This window comes from Haemorhous mexicanus, chromosome 12 (genome assembly GCF_027477595.1).
Source record: "Haemorhous mexicanus isolate bHaeMex1 chromosome 12, bHaeMex1.pri, whole genome shotgun sequence".
Lineage (NCBI taxonomy): Eukaryota > Metazoa > Chordata > Aves > Passeriformes > Fringillidae > Haemorhous > Haemorhous mexicanus.
In genome coordinates, this window is record NC_082352.1 from 11,573,173 (window position 1) to 11,590,612 (window position 17,440).

The following is a 17,440-nucleotide window of genomic DNA, read 5'->3' on the forward strand; positions in this document are numbered from 1 at the left end:
TAATACAACATTCTTGAGATGTTTATTTTAAAAGTCTCTTCTTCAAATAAAAGCAATAGTCACAATTCTGTCTTTGATTTGAGCACAGTGCCACTCCTAAGGAGTAATATAATTAAAGATGAGCATATTCCACTACGAATTAGCCTTATCTGTGCAGAATCCTGACTGCACTGGCAGCACTGCAACAATTATAAAATATAAACAGGCTCAAATCTTCATCAAAAAGGAAACACATTTTCTCTAACAGCATAAAGTAATGTAGTGAGCAATATATATAAAACTATCAGTCTGTTTCTCTAACAATTGTACGTTTTTGAATAAAAGAAAAAATCAGACTGAAAAAAGACAATTATTTTACTGTCTGTTTCTTAGATATCAGAAAGAGAATTTTGAAATTCATCAAAGCTAACCTTCTGTTATGTACAACAGGCTAAGCTGAAAAGAATGTTAACAAGTTCAATTTTCATTCAATCAGCACTACTGCTCTCTGAAATGTTTCATTGCAGGAAAGAAATAAAAATAATCTATATGGTAATTATGAGGATGAATCCCCCAGTAACTTTCAGCTACATGAAAGGTCAGTTCTATTCAAGATATTTTATCAGTCCCCTGCACATACTCCTGTCCTGTCATTTTAAATCTGAACAGCATTTTATTTTCCCATTTACAGCTACCTGCAGAATTAAGTACTTAAGCCAAATAAGAAAAAAAAAAAAAAAAAAAAAAAGAAATGTTGAATGCTGGCAAAGGCTATAATAGCATGGAGATAAATCGTTCAGCTGCTCTCTCTCAAGCCTCTGGGGCTGCAGATTTTTCTTCTCCTGGTGCACTGTGGGTATTCAAAACTTGTTCAACATGATTTCATTTCATTTCAGGCACTGCCTGAGAAAACTAAATTACAGAATCAATCATACAGAAGGTCAGAGTGAGACTTCATTACAAGTATTGCATGCTTGCATGAATATCTTTCATTTATGACTGACCCAATATGTCACAATAGCTGTCTAGTAAAAATAATCCACTTTCTGAAATTGATGTACTACTGATGTCAATGCTACTCAGCAGGCTGGGCAGATTAGAGAGAGGTGTTAAAAAAAGGAACCCTCAGGAGCAAAACTTGTAGTTTTATAGAATTGCCACAGTTTGCAGATTAAAATAATTTTTTATGGGCAGCTCAACAGAAAACAGAGCATTAATATAAAATATTGGGGGTTGATTTTTAACGAGGATATTGCTGTTGATTTCTGCTTATTTATATTCAAGTATTTATAGGGATAACATTTGCATCATGTAAATCCGTGCATTCTTTGAAGTCAAATGTACATCAACACTCCATTTTTCAGTGACTCCTTTTTGAACATCAGAATTTTATTTGCATGTTATTAAATATTAAAATTAATCAAACTGCCTCCGTTTTATCTCTTCTTTTTGTTGCTGTTGACTGTTTTTAAACGTTGAAAAATGCTGTAAAGATAAATGTGTTGTGTTTGTTGCCAGCAATAATGAAGTTAATCAGCATTGTGACAAATTGTCACTCTTTCCATAGTACATATATCATAATAGCATAAACAATGGTTAACTCACCAATATAATCTTTAGTAATTGCTAGGTCACATTTATGCTGAGAATAAATATATAGATATCTTTCTTGCATCATGAATACTATTTTGAATATAATAGTACATAAAGAATATGTTAAACCTTTTTTCTTTCTCTTTTTTGCTTTCCATGTGTGTCTTCCTGTGAGTAATATGTGAGATACTTGCAGAAGCATTACGTGGTACCTAGCCAACTCCATACCCTAAGGGAGACATAGGAAAACCTTGACATAACCTATTTTTAACCATGCCTCTGGCGATTCTGCATTCAAGTTTATAGGTGAACATGTCAGGTAGTACATAGAAAAAAGCCAAAGACACACAGTATTAATCATAATTCTGTCCAAGCCCATTTCATTTTTTCAACATTTGTGATTTAAAATCTCATGACATTTCTCAAGGTGAAATTCTTCTAGCAGGCTTTGCAACAGGGTAGGACTACATTTACCTAAATTAAATATTGCTTACAGTAAAGCCCTCTAATGCTTCACGAGATAAGCAATAAATTCAATGCAGTTAATATTAAAATTATTTAAGTTTGTATTCAGCTCAAGAAGCTTTAGTGATTAGCAGTACACCATTAATACAGTGTTTAAATAAGACTATCCCAGTATCGCTGGATAAGAACATTGTTCTGTAAGTGTATACGAACATCATAATTATTTTACAACCCCATCTTTAGTTCTTTCAGATATAGTAAATTCAATTGACCATGAAATGAAATTTCATAGTCAAAATGCCTCCTTTACATTTTTTTTTATTGCTGCAATAAAGTTTTTATAGCTCCGAGGCAAGGTAATTCATGAAATGTCTAATTTAAGGATGAATTCTAATATTATTAATAAATATTTACCAGTTTAATAAAGTGCACATTTTCTACATAAAATATGATATAATGTTTTCATTTTTTATTTTTGAAATACAGATTAACTGCTGGAAAATTTGACTGCTAAAGAGAGCTATGTGAGTTCAGGGGAAAGCTATGTAAGGACCCTCTGTTAATGTTTTAAACTTCCCAAAGCTACCTAGCATTTGTGAGCAGAAAAGAGAGTCTACTGAGTAGAATACAATGGCAGGAGCCACTCCATCTCACAGCATGAAACAAATCAAGCAGTTGTGAGGAATGTCTGACATACAAACCTCCCTATGTGGCTCCTCCATATCAAATCACACAATTCCTTGTCAATTCTCTGCTGCAAGGCTGTAGCACACAAGCTCCCAATCCATAGCTTGGAACTGGAAATCACCCTAAAAATACCACTGGGCTACTGGGGTAAGAAGGCAGGAGCTTCTCTACGTCTTCTCACTGACCTTTATGGGAACAAATCTTACCAATGCAGTCAGTGTAAACTGTGCCATTAATTTCTACACTGCACAGTCGAGGGAAAAGGCAAGTATGTGAAGCCTCCCATTCAGCACCAGGAGAGGTGAGTGAAGGAATACATAATCTAGAGGCCTCTTCTGTGTTAAGGTGACAGCATTAACTCATGGAAGAATCACATTCAGTGAAAGGTTGCAAAATTAAAGGGCCAAGCTGGGTCAGGTTACAAACCACTCGATAACATTGAGGGGATACTGGGACACGTAACACCAATCCAGCCCACAATATTTTCTGACCAAGTTCCATTGTATTCAGTGCACACACACTCCATTACTTTTGTTTTCAGGCACAACATTCCTAACTCTCAGGTTTTATTAATCTGATCCTCCTTCAGAAGTTACCTAACAGGTGCAGTGCAAAATGAGGTCTAAAACAAACACCACATCCTTCAAGGCCTGTTTTAGGCAGTGCCCGTTTTGGATCCACAGAGTGCCTGAACTCTGTATTTCCTAAGTAATGAGCAGCCTGTGCTTCACTCTGCCTTAGTGCTAGCAACTCTTCATGACCTCCAAAGAAATATTGAAATTTGCAATGAAGTCAGCAGCCTGTAGAATTACAGAGAAATATTTACTGCCTGTTGGTTTATAAATCTTTAATTAATTTTCACTTGCCAGAATAATAAAAAAAGAAATCACAACATAACAACACAACCTTTATTACAGTCCAGCAGTAAATATGTATTTTCACTATGCCAAGTTCAGCAAAAGGTCCTATATAAAAGAGCTAATCAGAAAAAAATACAGTTGATGTAAAATATCTTTTCAAGCTAAACATTCACTCGCTCTTCAATATGCAACACAGAAACTAATTCTAATTGTAAGCACTGAGTTTAAAATGCTGAGTAGGATGAACTGGCTCACAGCTGTGTCTCATGGCTGGCAGTGTGGATGTTACTGCAGAAAGCTCTCAGAAACCTGCACTGGGAGACCCCCTGAGCCCACAGGGAAACACTGCAACAACATGGGAACTGCCCCACACACCTCCCCTGGAGACTGCAGCCCTGCAGAGTCTGTGGGCTCCGGAGGAAACTCCACACAGCCCTGCTTTTGATTCATCTAATTAACTCTGGAATTAGCCTCACAGTCCCCATCACTCAGCTCTTGCATGGCCAGATCATGCCTCCCTGTTCTTGAGGGCTCAGACACAGCCCAGGAAGAGAAGACCACCCTGCCTCAGCCTCTGTGGCCAGCAAGGGCACTGGACACAACAAAGCCTTTTATGGCCCTATATTTCTGAGTATTGTCATCCCTGCCACTTCTATTTTGAGTTTAAAAAAAAATGAAGTAATTCTCCTTTATATTCAGCCCATGGAATACACAGGATATAGGGAAACACATTGCTTTTTTCCTGCTGCCATACTGTGTCTGGCTCTCCTTCTGAGCTACTCTCAATACTGCACTCTCAAAATATCCTGAAGGATGTCAGATGTGGGTCCTACACTTCAAATACAGACAAGCAATTCATTCTAAATGTTGTAGTTCACCCTGGCCAGCACTATGGTCTTTCAATTCTTGATGTCAGTGCCAACTGTATAACACATTTCTGAACTTTAGGAGCACTTGGGATGCACATGATGCCAATGGATATGGGCTTCCAAGTCCATTCCAAAAATGAAAATTCTGTTTCTAAAGCCTGACTGCTTCTTCACAAGAGATCTGTTCACAAACCAGCACTGCACTGTACAGTAACAAAGATGTTTATCTTGCTGAAACCACCAGTATTTAACCCTTAACCGTTTGGCAACTGCCTTAGGGAGCTGAGTAATAGCTGAGTAATCATTGTTTGCTGTGTAACAGCACGTGTGTCATGGTTCATCCAGAACACGCCTGTAACATGATACAGAACACTGGCAAAACCTTGGTCAGGCACCCAGAAAACACACAGATCTTCTGAGGGGTCAGTGAAAACTGAGAGGTGGCACAGACCTACATGTGACAGACACCATCAGGCAACGGGAGCACACAAAGAACCAGACCTACCAAATGCAGTCCATTGCTGTGGATGACGCCGTCCTGCTCCACCAGATTCCGGGATATTGTGATGGAGGGAAGATCCAAGCTCTGGGGGGGAAACTGAGGCGTAAATTCATTTCCCTGTGCAGGCAGCTGGTCACCAAGGCCCTGAAAGGGGAGCAGTATATCTGCCATGCCCAGTGAGGGGTCTGACTCGGGCGGGGGGGTTATGGGTGGGATTTCAAACTCCTCGTCCCCAAGGCTCGGCGTATGGAAGGTCTGCTGGAAAAGCACAGGACAAGGCAAACAGTGTTAGGGCACACAGGGCTCAGCAGTCACCTCCACACCTCCACATCCAAATCTTAATTTTTTCTCAAAAGCAAAATCTATAATAATCAACAAAATTTTAAAGTTTCTTATGCTGAATGGCTCTGTGGATCATTCTGATTAAAGATTTAAGTCTCATTATCATATGGCTTAAGTGGAGTATCAGTATTAACAGTTTTTTAATGTGTACTTAATTAGCAACATCTGTCTGTTGTTAGTCCGAATATCAGCTCCATTGGATTTGGCTGAATAACAAACTGCCCCTTTATTGATATGTTAGTAAAATAGCACAAACAGCTTACATTACTCTCACGCTTCATAAAACACTGACAATTTCGTAGCACACACACAACAGGAATCCAGCACTGACCATTTTACATCTTTTGTTTGCTTTTATCCGCTAACAAACATGAAATATGACCATTCTTTGTTTCTTTTCCATCCCCAAAATACAGGGAAGCCTTTTAAACACAGGTTGCAATTTGGAGGAGAGACGTATGAAAGCGTGAGGGTGATTACAGCAGCTTCCAGTGCTTTCTGAAGCAAGCCAGCTTTGTTTGAACAGTAGGTTTGTTATGAACTAAACACCTGTTAAGATGCCTTGAGCAAAACATTTACTGCCAGTTATCTTCAGGGTTTGTGCATGTTTGTACGTGTGCATGCGTCTGTCAAAGATAATCTTTATTCAGAGTCTGTATCTGGCTTCAACGTTGCTGACTTTTATTTGGGAGACAAATGAGTTACGCTTATTCAAATTTTTTGAGAGTTAAATGAACTTCCATGTATTATTTCAGGTCCACTGCTACTCAATAATAGAAATTCAGTGCTTGAAATTAGGCCATTTTAAATGTACCCAAATCAGGACCGCCTTGATCAAATTGGGCAGTTGGCAATCCTAAAATAGGCACTCTTGTCTTGTTCTGGACATGCAAGGCTGCTCTGGGATTTGTTTGTTTGCATTAGTTCAGGATTCAGGTTGGGGCAGAAGGGAGAATTGTTTTATGTATTAATTACATTGTTTCAAAGAGTGACTTAATGCCAGTTAATTTAAAAATGATAAGTTCAGTGAAAGATCTCATTAACTGCTGCAAATTGTCATCCTTCAAACTGTTAATGATGATATAAATTAATAACCGCTTGAGAGAAGATGGAAACTGAAACACAAGAAAAACCTTTGCTTGCATATAGAACCTGTCAGCTGTCATTATTGGTCTCACACCAGAAATGATGGGGTCCCAGATTGCTGCAGTCTGCAGCACCATCAGAGTCTGCTGAGACTGTGCCCATCTCCTCCAACTGCAAGGCTGTAACTCAGTTCTGGATGTGAAGGCTGGGCCTGGATCAGGGAGATGTTTGACTTCCCCACTGCTATATTACAAAAGGTGTGAATTTTTCTTCTCAAGGACCCCGTGGTTCACAAACACAAAGGATGGATTGGCCAGGAGAAGTGGTTGGCTAATGAACATAACCCTATGGCTGCATTTGCAGTTATTTTGGCACTAATGTGGTCTAGTAACAGATGCAACTGTAATTTGTGACTCATTTGCTACCCCATTACTGCTTAATGAAATCTAACATATCACATTAACAATACGGATAAACACTCAGTCTTGATATGTGGCATTTGGCTGTTTTCATTACCACTGTAATTAACACTTGAAATATTATTTCAATAAATATTTAAGGTGCTTTAAAATGAGTCTTAGTAATCGTGACATAGAGACAGAAAGCATAAAGCAAATGTGTGGCTTCTAAGCCTGAATGTGCTCTAAGATTACACTCTTAAGGCATTATTTACAGAAATAAAATGGGATTCTAGCTCAGCAGTGCTCAGGCCCAAAATAATACTGAGAAAGCTACATTCATGTTAATGCAAAACCACTATAATTAAATACATTGTAATGCAGTAATTGCAAAGTAAGGTTCACGCTTTAATACGAACAGTAACACTTAATCATATTTTTATTCCTTGTTCAAGCAAAAGGGTTCAGTGAAATCAGTATTATTATGGTACATTTGAACCTCTCTTTACTTGACATATTTATGTGATATTAGTTATTATAAGAACTGAATCTTTTTTCCCCATCTAAAAGAATAATTCCAGGACAGCTGCAGAACTATATAACACAGCTAGATAATAATACATTCTTTTACTTAGAAAGGTAGCATTCATCTTAATACTTATAGCTACAAATGGGAGAGTAAATTGATAAATGTCTTAACATTTTAAAATCTGAATTTAATTCTGAGTGTGTAATTTATCCAAATATGTATATATCTTAAAAAAACCAAAAAAAACCCAAAAAAAACCCCATATAACAGGCATAAAACTGAGAATAAAATAGATGTAATCTAAGAAGAAAGCAAGCCCCTTAGTGAAGTAGCCTTAAATTGAAATCACTGGGCTATTCAGTCTGTAAAAAGAGCCTGAATAGTATGCAGTTTGGGACTGCAGAAAGGTGATGTTATGACCAAAAGATGGTATAACATTTGTGAGATTTATCTTACCAATCACATTTTTTAAAGTTATTAACTTTTCAAATATTTATATCTTACACATATATTAAAATAAAAAACCAAACAAAAACCTGTGTGCATGGTTAAATGCCATCTGTACTGAAATGTTCAAAACATTTGTTCCTTTTGATAAAAATGCAAATCTGGAGAACTGTTGTATCAACATATAACAGCCAATGTCTGACACGGTGAATTATCACAGCTGGAATTAAATTGTCTCTGAACAGCTGCTGGCAGCAGAGCTTTCATCAATGTTTGATTCAAATGTAGGAAAGAAATTCTACAGAAAGAAACATCATGTTGTCATTACAGATGGGGTTTGTGTTCATTATCACAAATAACACTGGAGCTAGTGCCAAATAATATTCCCTTATCTAAGCAGTCTTGCTGGGTAAAAAGAAATGGTGACCATTGTATAAATGATTCATAAAATCCTACCCTTAATTCTAACCTTCATATTTACTGTTACCCCTTTCTGCCTGTTTTCTCTGAGGTCACTGTTTTAGAAGTGCACAGGAATACCTGTGACTGAGCCCCACTGACAACACAAAAATCAGGGCTGCCTGGTTTTCTACCCTTTCCTCATGTTGGGAGATCCTTTTTGACACACACCCTCTAAACACTTCTTGTTCTCCATATAGCTGTGCACATGCTAGACAGTGCACAGAGTAAGAGCTTGGGTTTTGAGGATGAGCAAAGGCAGTTCCTGTCTGGGCTTGGGGTCAGGATTAGTGTGTTGATGTCTTTTCACTGGTTATAGGGTGGCCCCACCTAGCAGGTACATGGAGCCTGGAGCTCCCACACTTCCTCCTGTTCCCATTCTCAAAGGCAGTGATCAAATACATCATCTCCACAACCCAGCCAGCCTCCACCAGCCCAGCCTCAGGCTTTGTTGTGGACCCTGGATTCAAAAGATTCCTTGATGTAGCACACACACTTCAGGCAACGGGGCTGGCTTTGCATTTCTATCTCGTAGGAGTATTGAGAACCCAAATTAAACCATTTGTATCTATAACAAAAATTAGAACATTAGCTAGTAATGACTATTACTAAGCTTGCTTTCAAAGTGTACACCTACTGTGCCTTTTATTTGTTTCCTTCTGTTCATAATTTTTTTCCATACATAAAGCAGATTTGTTTCTATTGACATGCTATGTAAGTAACAGCCTTATGGACAGCTAAATTGACTAGTAATGGAGAGCTGTCAGGTTATTTTCTTTCTCATTAAAGTCTTTATTTTGTGCTCCATAAAACACACAGAAATTCAGCACTTCACTCTTCATCCATTCAAAGTCTGTTAAATTATCACCACAAACAGCAGAATATGAGCATAGATAAAAAATAAAAACATCTACCTCATTTGCAGCAAGAAATGCATTATTTGCCTCTGCCATGTTCATGTAGTTGTTATTGTTTCCAAACTGAAAGAAAAATAAATATTTTGATTTACTGTATGCCATGATAAATTTTTCTTAACCCCATCACTGGCATAGAAAAGGCTGGAGGAAGAAAACAAGAACAACAAAACCAAAACAACAAACAGATAAAAAGTATTTGCAGATGTTCTTTGAAGTCAGAATTCAATTGGATTCAACAACATCATTATTATTATTATTATTATTATTATTATTATTATTATTATTATTATTGTTATTTTTATACATTCTCTGCATCCCCCAGTCTTTACAAGGAAGATATTCATGTGTATCTCTCCAACTTTTTTTGCCCATGCAGTAAAGCCACCTCAGAGACCTAAAGGTGGCTTTGGAAATTAAGAATCTGTTAGGAAGAGACCCCCCAGGACAGACATTCTACTCTACTGCACACTTTCTGATGCACATTATAACATTTCTGGCAGTGATCCTGACCCAGAGGATTGCTGCAGCCAGAAGGAGCTGCTGTATTCCTACTCCAGGTAGACCTGGCTCCAAAGAGCTGAAGGCCAGTAAGGGGAAGAATGAGAATCTGCAATGCTGTTCCTCAAGTCCCATTCTTTCCACAAAACTGAAAAGCCAAACAATCCCCCTTTGTTTATCTTTCACTGCAGTGGAGCCCCCACTCTCCCAGTGAACATTAACACCAGAACATTTTGCAGATCAGAGAAACTGCCTGACACTGAGACCCCAAGATGTGCCCAGTGCCCCTTGCTCCCACTGAGGAGCAGCTCTCATTGTGCCAGTGATCACAAGGGATTTCCTCTGATGCCAGTCATTCCCTCCAAGCTCTCCAGTATGAACATTTGTTGAGGAAGACAGGTACTTTTACTTCTACAGACTGAACACAGACAAGAAAGAGAATTATCAGCACAATACTGTGCCTTATGCCCCTGAACAGCACTTCCAAAGGCATCTAGGCTGGTAACCAGTCCTGCACATGTTCCCAGAGGAGGGAGGCATCCAGAGTCCTTGCTTCAAGGGACAGACACCAGGCATGTCAGGCACCCACAGTAAAACATTTCACATGAGCACCTTGCCCCTGCCAGGCACAGAGCACAGGGCAGGGCAGAGTGCTGAGGGAAGGAAAAGCCCCCGTGCTGTCCCTGCCACATCACTGCTCAAGCCACACTGACAATTCCTCCCCTAACTCCCATTTTCTAGTTTAATACAACAAATATTTTTAGGAAGGCTTTGTTTTATCTTATCTTGCCTGAACTTGGTGGACCTGCACGCCCGTCCTCAGCCCCACAACAGCAAACACTCCCAACAGCAGCACAAGCTCTGCAACCAGTGTGTGGGGATGGGGACCATGCACTTGCACAGCTTGTTCTTTCCAAGCAAGAAACTCTGCTGTGCTTCCAGAGCAGCTGAACCTGTCCTGAAAGGAAAACCACTTTGCTTCAGCTCAGTTTGCTACAGCTGCACTTGGTGCCTGACTGCTTTTAGCAGTGAAATGTTTCAGACTCTCCAGTTTCTCACTGGAAGGACCAGTGATCCTTTCAAGAAAGGCTCTTTCCCTGAAAATTCAAACATTCACTTCTGGCAATAAGATGAAGTTAAAAGGAGATTTAAAAAGAAAAAAAAAAGGAAAAGATTTGGAGCCTTGTGTACCTGATGAATTGACAGATTGACTAAACAGGACATCAACCAAATTAGGAGACACTCATAGGGAGGGAAGGAATACAAGATGAGATCCCTCATTCTCGAGTAACAAATTCCATTTGTGTACTTATCATTCTGAATCTTTCAACCTATAACACATGTTAAGCAACAGAGGCCTTAGCACAATATGTAGGCTGCCTCATAGCTATTAGAACTCTGTTATCCCCAGCTATGCAGATACTCAAATAATGTCATCCATTTTTTAAAAGCCCAGATGTCACCCATGTTTGGAGATTAAAAAATTCAAGTAAAATTGCACATTCAAATGACTGTTTTGGCACATAGGGATGTGTGTGTGGATTTGCTGCACAAAGACACTGCCTCAGCTCAACAGTGCTGAATTCCTCATGTCACTTCGTGGCAAACTAAGAATGATTTACAGGAAAAACTCAAATGGCTCAAATAGAGCTGTTCTTTCTACAGTAACAAAAAAAAAAAAAAAAAAAGAAAAGAAAAAAAAGAAATCAAGTTTTCAAAGGATACCTAAGGGCAAAGGTACATTAGCAAGCATTACTCTAACACTGGATGAATAAGTGGGGGCAAACCCTACCCTATTTTAATGGCCTTAGCATCCTAAGGGCTCCAGTGCCTCAAAACAGAAAAGTGGCTGATTTTTTCCTTGAAGAGTAAAATTCTACATTGTTTTGATGGACATATATTGCTCACAGCACAAGTACTGCTTTCTGATTGCCAGGGTGGTTTTTCTTCTTTTTTGTTTTATTAAAGTAAAACAAAGGGGGAGAGTGACAATTTAATTTTCCATTTTATTCAGGCCGTGGAAGCAAATGATGTAACAAAAAATGTCAAAGCTAAAAGTTGCAGGTACATATCCTTCAAGTTATTCTGTTCTTAGGCTATAATATTTAAGACTCCATTGTGTATGACTCAGGCAATGATGTCAGAAACTGGAATATTTCAGCTTTTGTTAGTATGGATCACAACTAGTATTCTTCACATTTATTTTTTGTCTCTGAACTAGAAATCCATTGAAGGCACATAACAATTATCAGTGAGTATTTCTAAGATTAAACTTCCATATTATCAAATGGTACCTATAACAACAAAAGAAAATAAAATGGTTATTATCTTAAGGACCTAAACAATTCAAAAAACAAATTAAGCTTAGAGTGAAATAAGAACTGGGTTAGAAATCCTCTTCTGAACAGTTAGTCTGCGAATGTAATTACTGAAGAAACTACAGCTAATCAGCTGTGAATTGTATCCATTAATTAGTATTTGCCCTGGAGAAATAAGAAAAATCAGTAACAATGTTAACACTGCAATGCACTGATGAGTACTGAAACACAGGGCCCTCAGCATTTAGTCAAGCAGGTGGCTCCAATGGTCCAAGTAATTTAAAAAGCTCTCACCTGAAGTGCAGAGCTGGAATTACAAAGCACTTCTTGCATATCTTTGTATCTATATAAGGCTATAATTAATGGCTTTTAATTTAGAAACACTTTGTGATCAGCTGGGAACAGTTATAAATCATTCTAAATAGAACAACGGGTTCTTGCCTATTTTAGTAAAATATTTTTTTTGGGAAAACACTCTTATTGCAGACAATATTTTTCTCTGTTTATTTTCTTAGGGATCCCTTGCTCTGAGCCCTCATGAACACTCAGAGAATTGCTATGGTTGCCAGCAGGGATCCAAATGAAAGGGGAGATCCAGCAATTTGGGTCTCCCCTTTAATTTGCCCAGGCAGACTCCAGAGGCTCCCACCTGTTGGGTGTCCCTGGGACAGATGAGGAGTAAGATGCAGCACCCAGTCCAGCTGTCTCTGGTTTGGGATGGAGCTGGGATGCTTTGCAAAGAACTTTGCCAGAGCCATTAGCAAGGTTTTTGTTAAACTTTTTTATCTGAAGAACTCAGAGCTCCCTTGCTCTGTAACTAGAAAAGAGTAAAATGTCTCCAGCTTCCTTTGGCAATTCCCACCATTGCATTACCATTTTTTTCATTTGATTTCAGTTCAGACTCTCTCTTCAGTTTTGACGAACACATTAAGTGGGAGTACCCAGCTGACTGCCACCACCAACCCATGGAAACCACAGGCAGCTGCCCATTTCAGGAAATGAACTGCACACAAACAAAGCCTCTTCTGAACTTGCTGTGAATCACAGCTTCCATACTTCATGCAAATCACTGCATTAAAACTACAACAGTTCAGTCCCCTGCTCTTGTATTTTGGAAGGGCACCTGAATCTTGGCACTGCTGAAATCCCTCTGGACAGACAGGAGGACTGGAATGAGACTGGATGCCTGGTTTACTTTCACTTTGTATAAAGCACGTCCAGAAAACTCATTCATTCTAAAATAGCTGGTTGAGGCTCTTCCCCTCTCTTTGACTGCCAGACCTGAAGCCAAACACCTGGTCTTACTCAGCTTCTCCAGCAAGGCTCTATGTTTGTAATGCAAGGGGGAAATTCACACCTCTCCTTCCTCACCACATGCCCTAATGAAGCCCAAATCAACTCCTGCCCAGCACTGGGATATAAAAACTGTATCACTGCCACTCTTCTACCAAGTGGTGTTCTTAGACCAAACCTCTGGAGCCAAATGTCAGGCTATTTGTTTGTAATCAAGGGACAAGGCACTTGGAACTGGCACAGCACAATGGTATCTGGGTTTTCAAACTACCCTTTGTACTCACCAGAGCTTAAAAATTGGTTGGTTATGAAACTGAGACTAATGAGCAGTTGTTTTAAGGCAGAATTCTGATACGATGAATGCCACAGAAAACCCTTGGCAGCCTGGGATAAAAATCAGTGACTAAATGTCCCCTGAGTCTGAATTCCAACTAAAAAAGTCTTCAGAAAATCTCAAATGTTGAATTGTGGCCACTCTCTGGGCTCCTTGGCAACTGTGATTGACTCATCATAGCAAGAGATAAAACAGACAAAAGTGAACTTCACACCACAAAACTATAATAATTTTCAACAGATTCAATAACATTGGAAGCTGTTACTATTATGGACACAAAGAGTAAAATTTTGAACTTATAAAAGTTAATCAGAATTTTGCTACTGATTTTCATGGAGAAATCATTTTACTTACACTGTTCAGTCATTAGTATTTTTAAGAACCTGTCTTTAAATCAACTGACTTGTGGTGCAATTCTAATCTGAAAAATGTTAGAACTCATATCCAACTATTCATTTGCTCAAGAAGTCAAATACAGAAATGCACAAGCTATGTAAAACCACACATAAAGGACAGACTTTTATGTGAGCATCTCAACAGAACAAAATTGAATATTTAAATAATAATACTTTTACACTCAAAAAAGAAAATTTAATTCAGCAGGCAATTTTGTTAAATATGCCAAATAATTATTTTAACAATACTGATGTTTAATAGTGCAACCTCAAGGAAGAACCACCATTGGAAAGATTATTATTCCAGCACAGGATAACAACAAAACCATGAAACATGAATAAAGTCCCAAATGAAAAACTTAAAATATATCCAGAACAGGAATAAAACACATTTCATCATCTACTCATAGTTAATCCATCAACTTAAATTTTGCTTAAAGGGAATGACTGCAATTCTATACCCGAAGAAAGACTACATATCATATATCTGAGAATAAATTAAAAAATGTATAGTTATGACAGAACCCACTCCCTACTGCCATTTTTTTTTTAAATAAAGAAAACCTTATCCCAACTCTTACTGGAAAACCTAATTCGGACTTAATTATCATGACACCAGCAGTCCTTTCATCATTATTAGTTAATAACTAGTCAAAATAGACATTTAAAGTTTGTCAGGATAGTATTTCTATTAAAAATTCTCACTGTCAGTAGAACAAGCTCTAAACCAGCTCTGTCACAGCACTACATGTCCTCTTGTGTATGTATTTTAGGCAGTTACACATCCAAATTCTATTATTTCTGATGCCAATTTACTGCTTATGGAAAATGGCACCCTCAAATGATCACATTTACAGTATTTCTGCAGTAAAATTAAAACCCATATTTTTTAAAATATAGCCATTAATGAAATGATTCTTTTATGGTGTGAGCATACTTGTGATTTTCAAATATCAACTAGGACAAATATATATTATGGCAAGAATCTCAGTTTTATCTTCATATTTGGCAAATTTATTCCTCTGAGGTTACACTACCCTTATGAGTAAAATGAAAGATAACAATCCCAAAAGATGTAATTACAGACCAAAACTAAATTACTTTGCAGGTCTAAGTACTGTATCTTAATAATTTCACTGGAGAACATCTTCACTGCATTTGGGCAGATTTGATTTTGCTGCCTGACCAATAATTACAGCTCTGGCAAATACAATGTCTGATAAGGACATCAATTAAGAATGAGCATTGTGTTATTTAAAAAAAAAAAATTCATCATGTTCACAGCCTGTCTGATTGAATGAAATGCCAAATTAAATTAATGGAGATTGCTAAGTCTAGCTGGCTGGTGGGGAACCATGCAGAAAGTGGGACAGCATAGACAATAAACTGTCTGTAATTAAAAGATGAGAAGCTGGACTAATGCTACTTCAGCCTGATTATTCCAAACAAAACAATATACACTAAAATTATTCTGGCAGAAGTAGGAGGAGTGGGAGGAGGGCTGGGACAGGGGACTTTTTCTTTTTATTTTTTTTTTAATAGTATTAACTATCACCATCTACAAACAGCAGTGTCCTCACCAGATGTATTAAATTAAATACTGGGGGTGTTTTCATCAGACAACACAATTTATTTTCTCAATGGACATAAAAAAAACCCTACAAGAATTCTCCAATCCTTTCTGTTCTAGATGGATATCCAGCTAATCTCTGTAGAGGCTTTACTCCCAAGTTATTATGTGCTCATAGGAGAGCAGGGAGTTCTTTTCAGCAAGTTGTTCATAGAAGTTTCAATACTTCAGAAGCAGTAGATGGTATCCATATTATTTAATAAAATACAAGTATTCCATTTTGATTTTGCTGCTAGAAAAAATGAGGCAGAATGTTGAGAGGTGCCACACCAGCAACGTTGTTAGGTATTCTTATCATTGTAAGTGAATGAAGCATTGCTTTAACCCTTGCAAATGAAGAAGAAATTTTACCTCAGGATGAATGCAAAATGGTAGCCTGGATTTTGACACTACATCAGTACCCAGAGAAATTTTGGGACTCACTCCTCTGGCAGGATGCCAGCGATTCACCACAGACAACAGGCAGCTCTAGGAGGTTATGGGTAGAGACACTGAGCATGAAGGAGATGGAGAATTGGACCAGATGCAGGCAGAAGACATTTGGGACAGCCTCTGAGCACGTCAGCAAGCACAAAAGGTATCCCAGCTCATCTAAGAGCAAACTGGGGTAGGGACAGTGCTTCTGTCAGCAAGAGACACCATTCTGGAGCACTTTCATGACATACTGGACCACTAGGTAACATGTACTAGAGATGCCAAGTTTATACCTGGGACTTTCTGTTCATAATTTTAGAACAAATTTAAGTTTAGTTATTTTTATAGAATAGTACAGTAGCAATCTGCTTTCTGAGACAGATTAGAGTGTTTTCAGTAGTTCATGTCTTCTGGAAGAGGGTTAATTTCCTGCTGGGTTCTGCCTAGAAATCTGCTAGTTCATGTCTCCATGGACTTGTGAAGAGCCACCCAGGAAGTGTCATCCTTGGTGACTTTGGCCACCAGAACCTGCTGCACAGCAGTTATTTCTCTCCATTTCTTCCCCATCAGGATTCTCCACACACCATATCAGGATCCTGCAATGACCTGGAGGGGATGCAGGCTCTGTAGAGAACCACAGGAGCTCCTATAGGGGATTTCATGCCAGAAAGCTGCATTTGCTTACAACCACATCACTGACGATCAACAAGCCAACAGAAAGGAGCACAAAAGTTTAAAGTAAGAAATACCCATCTTTGCTGTCACATTCTCCAGAATTTTAGGCAAATGAGTAATCTCATTAGTGTTTCATTAATTATTAAATCTGTTCATAAATATGTGTAGAATCATACATGTGATGGTCTTTTGATATTTAAAATCTTAAAGCTTTTAATTCAGGGGACCATTTAGATTCCCATTTTTGAGTCTCAAACATCTGCCACACTAATTATTATATATATCCTTATATAAGTGAGGCTATGCCTTTATATATATGTACACATATACATTCTCTAACTGTGCTTAGAGCCAAAAAAATTCTCAGTGGGATAAAATACTTGAGTAAGATCAGAAAGAAAAACAGACATTTATATTTTTTTATATAGTCTCAATATCCATCAGACACACTGTTTGCAGATAGTACACATTTAAAATTTTTGGAAAGCAATTAGAATGGAAACATTTGAAGTTACTTTAAAAGATTTCAGCCAGCAAATAAAAACTTTGACAATAAGAATAAAAAGCACTGACTTAATCTCTGTGATTCCAGCCAAACGCTTTAATATGAACTCCTTCAGTGAATTCCACAGCCAAAAGCTGCAACTGAATAATATTTTGCAAAGTGTGATACTGAAGGAGTCTTAGGAACAGTAGAGAAAGGAATATTGAATGGTCTCACATTAGACATTTTCAGATCTCTTAAGAAGG

General features: G+C 38.1%; 1 protein-coding gene across 1 annotated transcript in view; it reads right to left on the reverse strand.

Annotated features, from left to right (window-relative positions):
* The window catches only part of TOX3 (TOX high mobility group box family member 3), a 74,355-nt gene that overhangs the window by 16,186 nt on the left and 40,729 nt on the right, over positions 1-17,440 (reverse strand). The window contains exons 2-3 of the mRNA XM_059857097.1: positions 9,131-9,196; positions 4,959-5,213 (exon numbers count right to left, since the gene is read on the reverse strand). Of these exons, the coding sequence (XP_059713080.1) occupies positions 4,959-5,213; positions 9,131-9,196 (321 nt within the window). The remainder of the gene's footprint in view (positions 1-4,958; positions 5,214-9,130; positions 9,197-17,440) is intronic.